The sequence below is a fragment of the Meleagris gallopavo genome, chromosome 17, assembly GCF_000146605.3.
Source record: "Meleagris gallopavo isolate NT-WF06-2002-E0010 breed Aviagen turkey brand Nicholas breeding stock chromosome 17, Turkey_5.1, whole genome shotgun sequence".
Taxonomy (NCBI): domain Eukaryota; kingdom Metazoa; phylum Chordata; class Aves; order Galliformes; family Phasianidae; genus Meleagris; species Meleagris gallopavo.
The window spans coordinates 8,424,737-8,438,672 of record NC_015027.2 but is presented as its reverse complement, the minus strand read 5'-3'; the positions used below and the strand labels follow the sequence as shown (position 1 = coordinate 8,438,672).

General features: G+C 40.3%; 1 protein-coding gene and 1 long non-coding RNA gene across 4 annotated transcripts; one reads left to right on the top strand and one right to left on the bottom strand.

The window, feature by feature from the left end:
* The first annotated feature begins 127 nt into the window (after positions 1–127).
* Positions 128–12,382, top strand: CHEK2 (checkpoint kinase 2). Of its 2 annotated transcripts, none has more exons than XM_010720345.3 (13): positions 128–207; positions 1,358–1,505; positions 1,899–1,989; positions 2,730–2,838; positions 3,694–3,747; positions 4,461–4,522; positions 5,013–5,112; positions 5,633–5,719; positions 6,419–6,582; positions 6,751–6,866; positions 7,026–7,111; positions 11,464–11,544; positions 12,158–12,382. In XM_010720345.3, exons 2-13 carry the CDS (start codon positions 1,361–1,363, stop codon positions 12,251–12,253), a joined length of 1,191 nt encoding a protein of 396 aa, XP_010718647.1. In that variant the 5' UTR covers positions 128–207; positions 1,358–1,360; the 3' UTR covers positions 12,254–12,382. The 2 variants fall into 2 exon arrangements, 1 of the variants encoding a protein (XP_010718647.1); XR_795483.2 differs by lacking the exons at positions 128–207; positions 12,158–12,382 and adding exons at positions 1,023–1,125; positions 9,694–9,850.
* Positions 2,204–12,921, bottom strand: LOC104913565. 2 transcript variants are annotated; one of them, XR_002120418.2, is made up of 5 exons: positions 12,782–12,918; positions 12,003–12,085; positions 10,254–10,328; positions 3,371–3,485; positions 2,204–3,267 (listed from the first exon to the last, which is right to left on the bottom strand). It is a non-coding gene; the product is annotated as an uncharacterized LOC104913565 (long non-coding RNA). The 2 variants fall into 2 exon arrangements; XR_795484.3 differs by having other exon boundaries at positions 2,204–3,485; positions 12,782–12,921.
* Between the last annotated feature and the right edge of the window lie 1,015 nt (positions 12,922–13,936).

The following is a 13,936-nucleotide window of genomic DNA, read 5'->3' as shown; positions in this document are numbered from 1 at the left end:
CCCAGCAGTCCCAGGGCGGCACCAGCTCCTCCTCCAGCGCCTCGCAGGGCGCCAGCCAGTCCTCCTCCAGCTCCGGCACGCTCAGCTCTCTGGACACCGTGCCCACGCAGGAGCTGTCCTCCATTCCCGAGGACCCGGAACCCGACGAGCTCGTTCCCCAGCCGTGGGGTCGGCTCTTCGCGCTCGGAAAAGGTTTCAGCAATTGGGGTACGTGACTGCCGGCCCCGGCCTCCTGTCCGCGTCGGGCCGAGGATGCGCCGTGCAGCTCCGTGCAGCTCCGTGCAGCTCCGTGCCGTCCCGCTGAGCTCCCGGCTGCTCTGCTCGGCAGTCCGTGTCTCCTCTGCTGCCCGCTCCGTCTGTCCGCCCCGTAGCTTTTATTGCTTTGATTTGTTTCTGCGTCGTGTGAGTGTATTGCTGAAGGTGAATGGAAAACGACGCTGTTAATACAATGAAACTGCTGATGTACTGCGTGTAGTGAAATCGTAGGCTCACGGAATGGCTGAGATTGGAGGGGAGCTCAGAGATCCCACAGCTCAGGCTGCCCAGGGCCCATCCATGGCCTCAGGCACCTCGAGGGATGGGGACCCACAGCTCTGGGCAGCACTGCCAGGGCCTCACTGCCCTCTGAGTGAGGAATTTCTTCCTCACATCCGACCTCAATCTCCCTTCGTTTAGTTTAGAGCCACTCCCCCATATCCTGTCGCTATCAGACCATGCAAAAGTCACTCCTTTCCTGCCTGTAAGCATCCTGCAGGTACTGGAAGGCTGCGGTGAGCTCTCCTGATCCTCCTCCCGCAGCCTTTCTGCACAGGAAAGGTGCTCCAGCCCTCTGAATATCTTCCTCAAATCAAGTATTGTTATAATGTGGTGTTTTGTTGGAGTTAGGAGAAGTGAACGCTGATGTCTTTGTGATCCTACTTTACTACAGCGTGTGGCATCATTCTGTAGAGCAGTAGTTAATAAGTGCCTGCAATGTTGTGTTCTCTCCAATTGGCTGCAGACTGTGTGAATGATGAGTACTGGTTTGGAAGAAACAAAAGCTGCGATTACAGTTTTTCTAAGCTCGGATTATCTGAGACTGGATTTTACCAAAACTATAGCAAGAAGCACTTCCGAATTTTCAGGGTAGGTGCTAAAAAGGTTGTCTGTCTGTGTATTGACATAACTGAGAAAGGTGAACTTTTGCTGGGATCTTAATGAACTCAAAGTTTACCATGTTCAGCACTGACTCCTTTAACCAGGTGCTGTTCCCTCTCCAGCTTTATGAAATACACCCATGTTTTGAGCCAACGCTGTACAACGCTGTAGTCCTTTTTGCTCTATTACTGTCTTTCTGATTTCTTTCTTTTCCTTTTAGGAAATGGGACCAAAAAATTCGTACGTTGCCTACATTGAAGACCACAGCGCGAATGGAACTTTCATGAATAGAGAGCTCATTGGGAAAGGGAAGAGGCTTCCGCTGACTCATAACTCTGAAATCGCACTGTCCTTTCAGACTAACAAGGGTAAAACATACCACAACATATGCAGGTTCTTTTGGTGTTAACCAGGAGGTTCTTTGTGCAGTGATTTGAATATTTTCCTTGTCTCTGTGAATGCCTTATAGCTGAAGTCATAAGAACAGCCATAAGTTTATCGCTGTGTTTGGCACAGACCCAAGGTCTCATTTTTCAGTGATGAGATTGCCTGCTTAAAACATCATTGGTGTAATTTGCAGCATCAACTGATGGTTTTTTTTCATATTAATTTTCTAATTCTTGTTTTCCTTAACTATTTTTGTGCTGTTTCTAGCGGGCAGCATTTGCTTAGTTGTGTTGTTGACTATAAAAGCTCGGGAAGTGTTGTTGTAATCATTTTGAAGTGAATAACAGAAGGATGCTCTCCACCCATCTCCCTAGTGTTTGTCTTTTCTGATCTCACGGTGGATGACCAGTTGGTGTTTCCTAGAGAATTCCGAGAGAAGTATATCATGTCTAAGACTTTGGGAAGGTAAGCATCCCTTCATTTTGTTACCATTTTCAGTACCCTGTGCTTCCTGAGCTACTGCTCTAGTTTTTACAGTGCCACAGCTATTTCAGGTGTTTTGCAGGGCAGGGAGGGCCAGCAGATATCATTAGCAGTGTGTTTACCTTCTGTTTGTTGCACACAGCAAATCAGTTTGATAAGGATTGCAGTGCTTTGGTTTAACAGAGATTATTTCAATAGGTTGTGATAAGCGTTCCAATGACTGTGGTGGGTTTTAATGAAGATGAAGCACAAATGAGATGTGGTCCTACTGACAAACACTTTTCCAGCTGCAGCTTCAAGTTGATCAACAACTGCGTTGTCCGAGACCACGAAGCAATTCCTTTATTATTTCACTTTATGTGAATGCCAAAACCTGACACTTATTGGCAATATATTTGCTTACACAACAGATTTAGCCTAAGACACGTTGTGGCACGCTGTATTTATTAAGACCAGATTATCAAGAATGCAGATGAATTTGTAATTTTAGTGAACCTCACCAAAATTATATTGTATGTCTTCAGTGATCAGTTAATGCTTTTTATCATTATGTTTTCTGAGATAGTTTTGTTCATCTGTCATATTGAGAAAGATGGAAAGCTGCAGCCTCTGACTGCATGTAATCTTAATGAGGCGAGAGCCTCCTGTTCATTTCAGCATGCTTCTTCGGCCAAGTTAGGAAGGTATCTGTAAGCATTAACACAGCTGTGCTTTCATGCTAGTGGTGCCTGCGGAGAAGTCAAGCTGGCATTTGAGAAGAGCACTTGTAATAAAGTTGCAGTAAAGATAATCAACAAGTGGAAGTTTATGGCCAGTGGTGTTAGAGAGGCAGTAAGTACCTTTGTGTCTGTCCTTTGGCCACACTGCAGCCATCCTCGGATATGGGCAGCCTTTATCTCTTACTCTCCAGCCCTCCTGTGTAGCAAACGCTTGCTTTTATTCTTTGACCACACTCTGTTAGGACTGCTTGTTCATGTAGTACACACAAATGAGGGGAGTGGGGAAGTCTAGGGATGTATCTCCTAAAGCACATCAGAAATTTACATTACAGGGAGGTCTGACCAGACGTCTATAAGCTCTGCTAATTGTGTTGTATATTCCATCATAACACTTAAATGAAATGGTGTGAAGCCTGCTGGGGAGGGCTTTCCTCATGTCTGCTTTCATAGCTGCTGGAGGAGGAGCTGTGGCTGTAACATAACAGATATTCAAACAACTTCAGATCAATCACTCTCATTTTATGTAGAGATACAGGATGAACTGTGAAGAAAAAATACAAATAGAGGTTGAAAATGAATGAGAAAGGAGATACAAATTCTGCAGCTATGGGTTCATATGGGAAGTTAAAACAGTTTAGACTCACCTTGTTAATTCTGCAGGATTATATGCAAACTCAGTGAATGCTTCTCTAATTTCCAGATACAGGTTCAGAGGAGGAGGTAGATGCAGATATTTTCAGATCAATCTTTTTATTTTGTCTAGCATAATAAAGAGTAAAAGTGAGTAGCATTTAACTGTAGGGTAGCTTATGTGGGAAACATCTTGAAGGGAGGAGAAAGCTGTTCGAAGGACAGTGCTGATATCTGCTGGCTGAGATTAAGTTCTTAAGTTGGAGCTTTATTTCTGAAGTGTCTTATCCTAGAATATTGCTGTATGACTCCATATGATATTTGATTCTTTTAACAGAACCCAGCTTTTAATATCAACACAGAAATAGAGATTTTGAAGAAAATAGATCATGTGAGTGTCACTGTACATTTGTATTCATTTTGCTGTGTACTGCACTCTTCTGCTTCGCTGACTTAGCATAGTAACAATTGATTTTACCTGTTTAGAGAATGATGCATATAATTATTGCAGCCTAAATAAGTCTGTTCAGCACGTTTCAAATTGTATCTTTGCAGATAGGAGGTTTTAAAGTCTTGATGTCTCAGATGTAAACTTGGGAAGGCACTTTGCAGAGGAGGTTTCAACCTGAACCGTAGCTGTGGGAAAAATCTCTCCTTGATGCAGGCTTTATACAAATCGCCACATAACCAACATTAGACTCCACTGGCAAGTTCTTGAGCTGGATCCTTATCTTTTCAGCTTCCCCCCACCCAAAGGCTTTTATTTTCCTTTTGTTAAGCAGAAAGCTTGCACAGATTAATGAACTCTTGCATATCAAGAAAATATTGGGGTTGTTGTGGAAACTGACGACTGGAAAAAGTAAGGATGACTGCTGAGCTGTAGTGGTGGCAAGAACTCAATGTTTTTTGTACGGGGGGGTGACGTATAGGGGAGAAGACAACAGACTTTGTTTGCCAAAGCCTATTGGTTGTGTAAATGCTAATTAGCTGCCATGGGGAAATCATACTTAAATAGGAAAGTCAAGATGATACACAGTTGATAGCATTAGTTTTTACCAGTGATTCTACTTTTCCATGTGTCCATCTGTGTTCCCTTTTTATTAGCCTTGCTTAATCAAGATCAAAAACTTCTTTGAAGCAGAGGATTACTACATTGTTTTGGAACTGTAAGTAACTGCTTTGAAAATAAAGGCATGAAATGTCTTTCACAGCTATAAAGAATGTGAATAGTTCTGAATTCTGTTGTATATTCGTGTTTTCTTCTTGTTTTCTTTTCCTTTTGCTGGCTTCAAGTGCTGTCTGAAGCCTCTGAAAAATCAGGAGCTGGGATAATCAGGGGAGTAATCACTTCTACACATTGGAGGCAATTAGTGCCTTGAATAGACACCCACTATGCTGCCGTTTTGGGTTGCTGCTACTTTGATTCTGAGCTGATAAGGGGGTGTAAATCAGAAATCTTGTAGTTTCTTCCAGTAAAGACTTCAGAAGATTAGGCCTTAAGTCAGCAATGCATGTGCTGTATTTAGAGCATTACTCATTCATTTTCAGAATTGAAATATATTTTGGAGCCAAAAGAAGTAATTTTGGTCTTGGTCTTGTGTAGTGAGATGAAATTTTTGAAGTAATATATTGACTTGTTACCTACATCTGTTTTAGGATGGAAGGAGGAGAATTGTATGACAGAGTGTCAAGGCCAGTCAAGATGAAAGAAGCTACCTGCAAGTTGTACTTCTATCAGATGCTGCTGGCTGTGAAGGTAATCATGAATTCTATCAAGGAAAATATGGTGATGCATTTGCATGTCAATTGGATGAATTTTTGTGTCATTTGTCACTTCTGAAACTTATGCAAGTAATCAGGACACTGCTGTTAACAAGTAATTGTAACAAGATTTTGTACTTCAGTACAGCCAAATAGCATTCAAACTCTCTTACTTCTTAAAACAACCACCAGAGATTAGGCAATAACACAGACTGTGCTCACAAAGGCAGGATTATCATGTGAGACTTGCAGTAGTATGTGAGCAAGGCCTTCAAACAATTAGTGCTTAAGTGCTGTACTGTGCACCCTGATGAAGCATTTTGGTCTTTGCAAACTGAACTGGACTTCTTTGGCTTTAAAAAAGGTCATGAGCTGTGTAGCTTTAAATGCATGCATGTCTCTTGAATAGCGATTTCAGTTATCCTGGCACTGCTATTTGAAAATCTGAAAGCATGTATCTTAAAGAAGGCTAATAGTCTGCTTTTCTTCATGTATGTATGTCTGTGTGTATCTAGTATCTTCATGACAATGGAATCATACACCGGGATCTGAAGCCAGAGAATGTGCTGCTTTCATCTTCTGAAGAGACGTGTCTGATAAAGGCAAGGAAACTTACATTTCTACTGTTCATGTGGAGATTTGGGAGTACTCCTTTCTGTACTTCTCAGTATTGAGTTAAACATAGCACACACACACACACAAAATAGAATTAGTCGTACAAGTTGTGAAGTAACCTAAAACTTTGAGGCTTTTCATATGTTCAATTTTACTCTTGTGGATAATTCTACCCATACATTTCTGTGAGAAGGACTTAGAAACTGTATTGTTTAACATTTAATTGAATACAATTTTAAATGTGTTGACATCTTTAAAAATAAAATCTATATTTGTGAATTTCAGAAAGCATTTTCACAAATATCCAGCCTATATGATGACAGAGCTGTATGTTTTTTCAGAAAGCATTAAGTAGATGTGCATGTTGAACTGATTTGTTCAATTGCATATTGTCTTCTAATATGCAAAAATACCTTTATTCTGAGGTTGCCCATTCATGTCCAAATTTGAGAATACTTTTTGCTAGTTGTAAGTCTGATCCTCTGTCATATTTCCCCCTACTCATATTCTCCTCAATTGCTGTTTACTGACTTTAATAATGTTTGAGGTATATTCTGTTCATAGTCTTGTGCTGGAATTGTGCCTTGGAAAGAAGAGACTTATGTTACCTCCTATTGTGTACTGAGGATATGGTATGTTCTAGTCCAATCAATATGTAATGTGGTGTTACAATTTTTACATACAAGATTACAGATTTTGGACAATCCAAGATTCTTGGAGAAACTTCTCTTATGAAAACATTATGTGGTACTCCCACGTATCTTGCTCCTGAGGTTCTAAATTCACTTGGGACTGCTGGATACAGCCGAGCTGTGGACTGCTGGAGTTTAGGAGTTATTCTTTTTGTATGGTAAGATTCTGCTTAGATGCCTTGGGCTTTCATTGAGATATGTGGCTCAAGATGTGGCAACTTCAGTATATTTAGTAGGAAGTGAAAGTATGTTTAAAAATGTATACATGTAAATGACACTGTGTGACAAAACCTGTGTTGTTTAATTTGTTTTCTTCTTTTATATAGCTTGTGTGGATATCCGCCATTTAGTGAGCAAAATACTCAACTATCTCTGAAAGATCAAATCACTCGTGGAGAATACACATTCATTTCGAAAGAATGGAAGCACGTATCCAACATGGGTATGACTCCTTTATATAGCTGGCAGAATATCTAGATCTTTTCTTTTGTTGTAGTTTGTTTTCTTTTAACTTCCTTTCAGTTTTCATTTTTGTGGTACACTGCATGTTGATGTGTTTGCATTTTTTAAGTAGCTGATTGCTTAACTCTTATTACCTTAGCTCTGGATCTTGTGAAGAAGCTGTTGGTAGTGGATCCCAGCAAACGTTTTACGATAGAGGAAGCCTTAGAGCATCCCTGGCTTCAGGTAGGAATTGAGTTTGTTAAGTACAGCCAAGATGAGCTGTTCTGGAGATAAGTTCTTGATATAAATTCAAAGGCTGTTCAATAACTTGAGTTTCACGAGGTTTTGCTTCTGCAAAGAAGCAGGGAAACTGTGACTACCCTGGTCACCAGAGATCTCTGTGTACCCAATCCTGCATCTGTGGAGAATGCCAGAAAAGGTGATGAGAAATGAGAGCTTGAATTCTGCAGCTTCTTGGGAATAACAGCAGTTACCCTAAGTCAGAGCTTCAGTCCACTGGTTTGTAGGCTGCTTCTGACAGCAGCCAGCAGGAGAGCAACTGCCATGTTGTGCTTCTCATGGGCAGGTGCTGCTGCCTGCCAGCTGGCCCAATTCTTTCTGCTGGCTGCTGTAAGACTGCAGGGATCCTAATACCTATTTGCAGGGAGATAAGAAGGGATGAGCATACTGTGTGTCTGTGAGTTGTTCATTTCTTTTACTGCCATTGTGAATGACATATGGGAAAATGAGCCATCAGATCCCAATCTGTAGAATGACATTAGCCCAGATGCTAGAAGTCACAACTTTCCTGTTGAACAATTTGAAACCAGAGTGAACATTTTGAAGAGATGTAAGCAAGATGACCATGCAGTACTTAGTTGTGTGCCAAGGACTTTCTTGCGGTATGGAGAGCAAACCCGCTTCACTGCTGTCCCAACAAATGCTCTCTCTACAGCATGGAGATTCTCATTTTTTCCTGTTTTCTTAATTTTAAATTCTTGCAAAGTCAGCGAGGCCCCCTGCTGTTTTTCATTGTGCTTGTTTTCTTGGTCACTGGCCCTCACAAAGTCTTCGTTAGCTCTTACCGCCTTCCATGGTATGTAAGCTTTCTCAGTCTTCTCAGTTCCATGTTCTTTTTCTCTGTTGTTGCTGCTATTCCTAGTCTTGTAGCCTTGCTTGATGCTGTTCAGTGCCTTTCCCACCTTAAACACCTCTTTGCTTAGTTTCTGCTTCTAATTTGACTTCTCCTTTGTCTGCCTTTGATAATGGAGAGTCATGAGTACACCATAGGTACTCCACCTTGTCATGAGTACACCACAGGTAAGTTTTAGCCTTCCAAATCATATACTTTTGCCAGAGAGAAAGAGGAATTATTTATTCCTGTCTTCTCCAAAGTAACCACACTATGCCTAATTTTACGTCCATTCAATTTTCTCTTTATTACCTGAATGTTACTTCATGTAGCTGTACACGTCCCTGTTCATTGCAGGGGAGTTGGACTTGATGACCTGTAAGGGTCCCTTCCAACTCAAAACATTGTGATCTCTGTAGCTTAACTATCTCGTAGAACTGTAGCTCCTGTGACTTCGTATGCCCCCACAAAGGCTGAAGCAAGGGAGAATCACTCAAATCAGCAGCTGCTAGTTACTGAGACAGAATATTCAGTTGGATAATTGTTTGTAAGTAACTTGTCTCAGTTGTTGGGCATCCAGAAATACTTTCTATCTTTCCTGGCTTTTACTACTGTAGTTTTGTGCACAATTTCTGCAGTGGGTTAATTGGCTGTAGTTTCTTACATTTTGATTATAATGCTGAGCAGGGTAAGTTATTGACAAACCATGATATACTGGTTTTAAGAATCACTGACATGCATTATGGGAAAGTGGAGGTATATGACAGCGATTTACACAAGTTAAGACTGAGATCTATCAGTATGTGAAGTGAAGCTGTTAGCATCTTGACTATATATACTCTTTAGGAGCAGCTCTTACTGCTATGTTTGGTTTTGAAGATAGGACAAGAAGTTTTATAAAGCATTTTACCTGCAAATCTGTATGTCATCTAGCATTCAGATGTCACTCTTTAAGCTGCTTCTCTTCGTGGCTGTTATTAAAAATGTCAGTTTTTTATAGGTGATATACTGCCTTCTTTGAGAGGCCAGCATACAATATGTTCAGTTCTAACTATCACAAACCTTGAGTACTATCACCAACAAAGCTGCTAGGGTCTCGTGATCGCAAGTAGTGAGAAGGAGCTACTGGCTCCGTGCTCCCTCTTGTGTTGTGCTGTCAGTATTACCTCTAAAGTCTCGTTTGGAAACACCCACAAGATGCATTATAGCATGTCAGCCCCCTCTAGAGATCTGGGGTCCTCTAGAGAATTTTTCCGTTATTGTAAGAACACATGTTCTCCAAACAAAACATAATTTTTACAGCTCAATTTCAAAAAAAAAAAAAAAGGTAGTTATGTCATTGAGAAACGTGATGCTGGAAAAAAGACAAGTCCAAATTCTATACAAAATAAATTGTGTGTTCACACTGAAGCCTCTGTAGTGCTAAAGAACATATTTAAACCAAAAAAGGAGATACTGCAATACTCTATAGTGTAGAATATGAACCATCTCCCCTGCCTTCCACCCAAAAAAGGGTTACAATTTTTGAAACCCACAGGAGCTCGATGATCCTTACTTCTCTTGTACCCCTGCCATTGAATGTCTCACTTCTCCCTGAGTTTCCCTGAGTTTGCTGTGATAATAGAACAAAATTATTATAGAAATTGTTATATTCAGGTAGTTGTTAAGAATAAATGTCTGTTTTTGGTTCTAGATCAGTTGTTCAGCTGGTGAACCTACAGTCACTGTTCAAAGCTCAGCCAAAGGAAATGATCTAAGTTAAATTCACAATGAGCAGCATACTTCAGGTAGTCCCAGGAAGGGTTTCAAGATCTGATTTCAACTTTGGAAGTCTGATTTAGGGTTTGCAGGTAATCCATAGTAACCCATTCTAATAAATTCCTGCAGAAGTTGCTGAAACTAGAGAATGAGATTTTATTTTCAGAAGAGGAAGTTTACTATGTCAACTAAATGTCTTTTGCACGTGGAATTCCTTTTTCCCTGAGGTTGCCCAGCATAGACCAAGGGCACCTCGGTCCCTGGCAGCTGAACCCGAATGCATCTATGTGCTAACTTTTTCCCTTGAAACACACCTGGCTTTCTGTTAAATGATAGCTTTCCCTAAGAAATGATCTGTGCTTTCCTACCTTGTGCTGCCCTTTCCTCTACTAATACTCCTGCAGCCAGACTTCTTTACGCAGAGGTGCTACTAATAACATCCCTATGTCCACTTCTTTCCAGTGTCTATCCCACTAATGGCAGCTTCTGACTTACCACTTCTGGTAGAGGATAAACTGTATAATCCAGTGAACTTGTTATGGTAGGGAACAGTGTAGCAATGTGCATGGCCTATGAATAAGAAATATTTGTTAACAATCATTTGGGTTTTTAAAAGTGAAACCTTCCATTTACAACCTTTGATATGTGGACTTAGGGTAGAGGTAATGGTGGGGTGCTTTAAAAGTAAGAGTTTTTCTGTCATTTTAATATAGATGTTTTAGCTGGTTCTTCTCTACTTAGAGTACACGATAGATTGTTTGGAAGGATGATGGTGGGTTGGAGATGGGATTAAAAACTACACGTTGAGATGATGCTAAGCTGCTGGAAATGAAAATATTCTGTTAGGAATGGAAGTCATTATGGAAATGAAATGTAAGACTATAAGCAAAATACTTGTTTTTCAAGAGCGAGGGACTTGATTTTGATGAAAGCCAGGTCTCAAGTCCTGATGAGGCCTCTCCTGATAAAACTGACCAGTGAATTGTCTGCACAGACACCTAGCCCTGTATGTTTTGTTCTTTCAGTATTGTTACACTTCATTGCATGGTATTATTATTTCAGTTTTTGCTTGACTGGTATTAGCTAAGTACTTATAGAGGGAAATGATGTATTTGTAGAACAAGGTAGAACTATTTTTCTCCTTACCAACGCTGTACATAAACCACCTGCTGAAAATTCTCTGGGGCAGATTAAGATGATGTTAATTTTGAGGGCAAATGGGAGGGATGAAGGAAGGTTGGATCAGTTTAACTGTAGCTGTTGAAAGTCCTTGAGGTGTTTATTCTGGAATTTTCTGTTTGTTATGACGTTATTTGCCAGAAATTACACATGCCAAATTTTCCTTGGGGAATAAAGCCGATGTTTCAAAGGACCGATGTCCTGATAAAATGTAATCTATTTGCTGCAAAAATAGTGTCTCCTAATTCTATTTCTCAGTTGTGTTGTGTTAAGAATAGATTCACCACTTCTTTCACTGGGCCTGATGTTGGAAGCCTTAGAGAAGGAATTGTGACACTGTGCAGTGTTTTATAGCAATCTGGGATTGTCATTTCAGATCCTTTCTCCTAGCACTACATGTTTTATTTTTCTAATGGTGAAAAGTTATGTCCTTTTCTCCTTTATTTATTTCATAATTGCTGGTCCATCTTAAACATTCCATATAGTACTTAAGGCTGATCCTTTTTTTTGTTATTATTTTTAACAGGATGAGGATATGAAAAATACATTTCAACAACTACTTGCTCAGACAAGTGCCACTATGAATCCACCACAAACATCAAAAATGGTATGAATGAGAGATTATGTGAAGATTAATACTTGGTGCCAAAGCCAGATTTAAAAGTAAACCCTAATAAGAAAATGTAATCCTGATAATTTAGTATAGCAGTGTACTTTCTGCCTTTATGTAGCAGTCTACTAATTCTTTCCTGCAGTCTTAGTAGAAGGAGTTTACTTTTGTGCTTTGGCAAGACACTTTGAATGTAAACAAACTGTCTCTTAGGTTTTAAAGGACTATCCATATATTTAAAGTTCTATATGTGAGCATGTATGTTTTGATGGATTTGAGTCATGAACATTTAATATTCAAAGGAAAATTCTTGTGGCAGTAAAATCTTAGAAATGGTATTGTGATATTAATTACTAGATAGCAATTAGCATTATTTTAAACAGTAGTCAAAACTGGGAGCAGCTGAGACAGAAAAGGGAGTAAGGGCAGTGTCTTACATGAGAAGGATCACTTACCATTAGATCACTGGAGAGAAACACTCGTTAGTCATGCTGCTGATTCAGTTACAGGAGGGAGACTTTATCCAACATCTGTAATTCTGTAGTAGACAAAACAGTCAGGCTCTGTCTTACCTGATTAATGTAGCCATCTTGCTGCATCTTTCTTTTAGCCAATTGCTATGAGAAAACGTCTCCATGAGAATGAGGATGAATCTGTCTCTTCAAAGCACGCTGTTCCTTCTACATCATTTCAAAAAATGAGGTGAAAAAAGGGACTTTTTTGTTAATTATTGCTTTATTTTATGGAGAGCAGAATTTTTATTTTTAAAAATGTTATTGTTGGAATAACTATTGAAGATGCAATTGATAAATAAAAATAACTTTATAAGAGTGAAGTTACTGCTGTGTGTGCATGGGGATTTACACAAGTAGTCATTCTGAAGTTCATCCATCTGTTTGATTCAAGAGGAATGTCAGGAAAAAACATTTCTTCTTGAATGAAGTTATGAAAAAACTTGAGGCTAATTTCATTACCATCTACACTTCTGCATTCTTCTGTTCCAATTTCTAGCTTAGGCTTGAAGGTATTGTTTAGTATACTCCTACATGAAATGCAAAGTTTGAGCTTTTGCCTCAACCGTAGTATTACCAGGCACAAAATTATGTCTGTGAACTCCTCAGGAAACTTATAAAGAGAAATCCACTATGAGAAGGGCTATGGTTAGAATAATTGCAGTCCTTAAAATGCCTGTACCTGCTGTCCTCTTCTTGAAAAGTGTGTACTGTTTATTTACCTTAGGATGGACTGAATAAGTAACATGGTATCCATCTTCCTTACATCATTTGATAAGCTGTAAGAGAAGAACAAGGAATTAAACCGAGGAACGATTTTAAATTTTCTTGTCTGTTAAGTGAAAAAGTTCTTGGACTGTGTGCCAATTGCTAGAGGATATGAATTTAATTATTTAGTAGGAGAGAACAATTTAATAACTTTAGCCTAAAACCATGCACGTTATGATTAGAGGCATTTACTGTAAATGGATTAGGAAAGAATAAAGCCTAATCCATTACAAAGCAAAGCACTGTCAAGTATAAATTAAGATAAGACACTCATGAGGTAACTTTTTCCCCTTTGTGCCTGTTGCAGAGATCACATGTGATATGAGATTCTTGTATCCATCATTGTAGATGGTGAGATGGCAGTATTTGCATAAACACTTTGCATGTTCATTTCATGAGGGCCGGTAGTGGAAATGCTGAGTCAGCCTGAAGGAGTGATTGAGCACCTGGTGGGAAGGCAGGGCCAACCCAGGGGAGCTCAGATGCATGCAATGTACCTGAGTGACTGGAAGAGGTGGACCCAGGATCCACCCCTTCCCAGACCTCATTTAAGGGCAGGCAGTGGAGATATGGGTACCTTGCTGGAGATCCCTGTCTGTCTGTCTGAGGTGTTCTAAAGGTAAGCACCTTTTCTTCCTTGCTTTTTGTGTTTTTTGGCTGCTGTGTTTGAGCTCATTCTCATTCCCTGTAGCCTAGGGTTGTACCACTGTGCTGTTATTGCTGTACTTTCATTTGCATTATAGCATTACAGGGCCAGAAAAATGATCCAAGGGATGGAATATCTGCCCTGTGAGGACAGGTTCAGAGAACTGGGGCTGTACAGCCTGGAGAAGAGAAGGCTGTGGGGGAGAGCTGAGGATGAACTTTGAGTATCTAAAGGGGGTGTAAGAAAGAAGGGCCAGACCCTTTAGCAGGGTATCTTCTCACAGGATAAGGGAAACAACTTGAAACTGAGAGATTTAGATTAGATACAAGGAAGATGTTTTTACGCTAAGGTTAGTGGCACAGGGTGCTCAGAGAGGTGGTGGTGCCCCATCCCTGCAGACACCCATGGTCAGGGGATGATGGGGCTGTGAGCACTGCTGGAGCTGTGGGTGTCCCTGTGCACT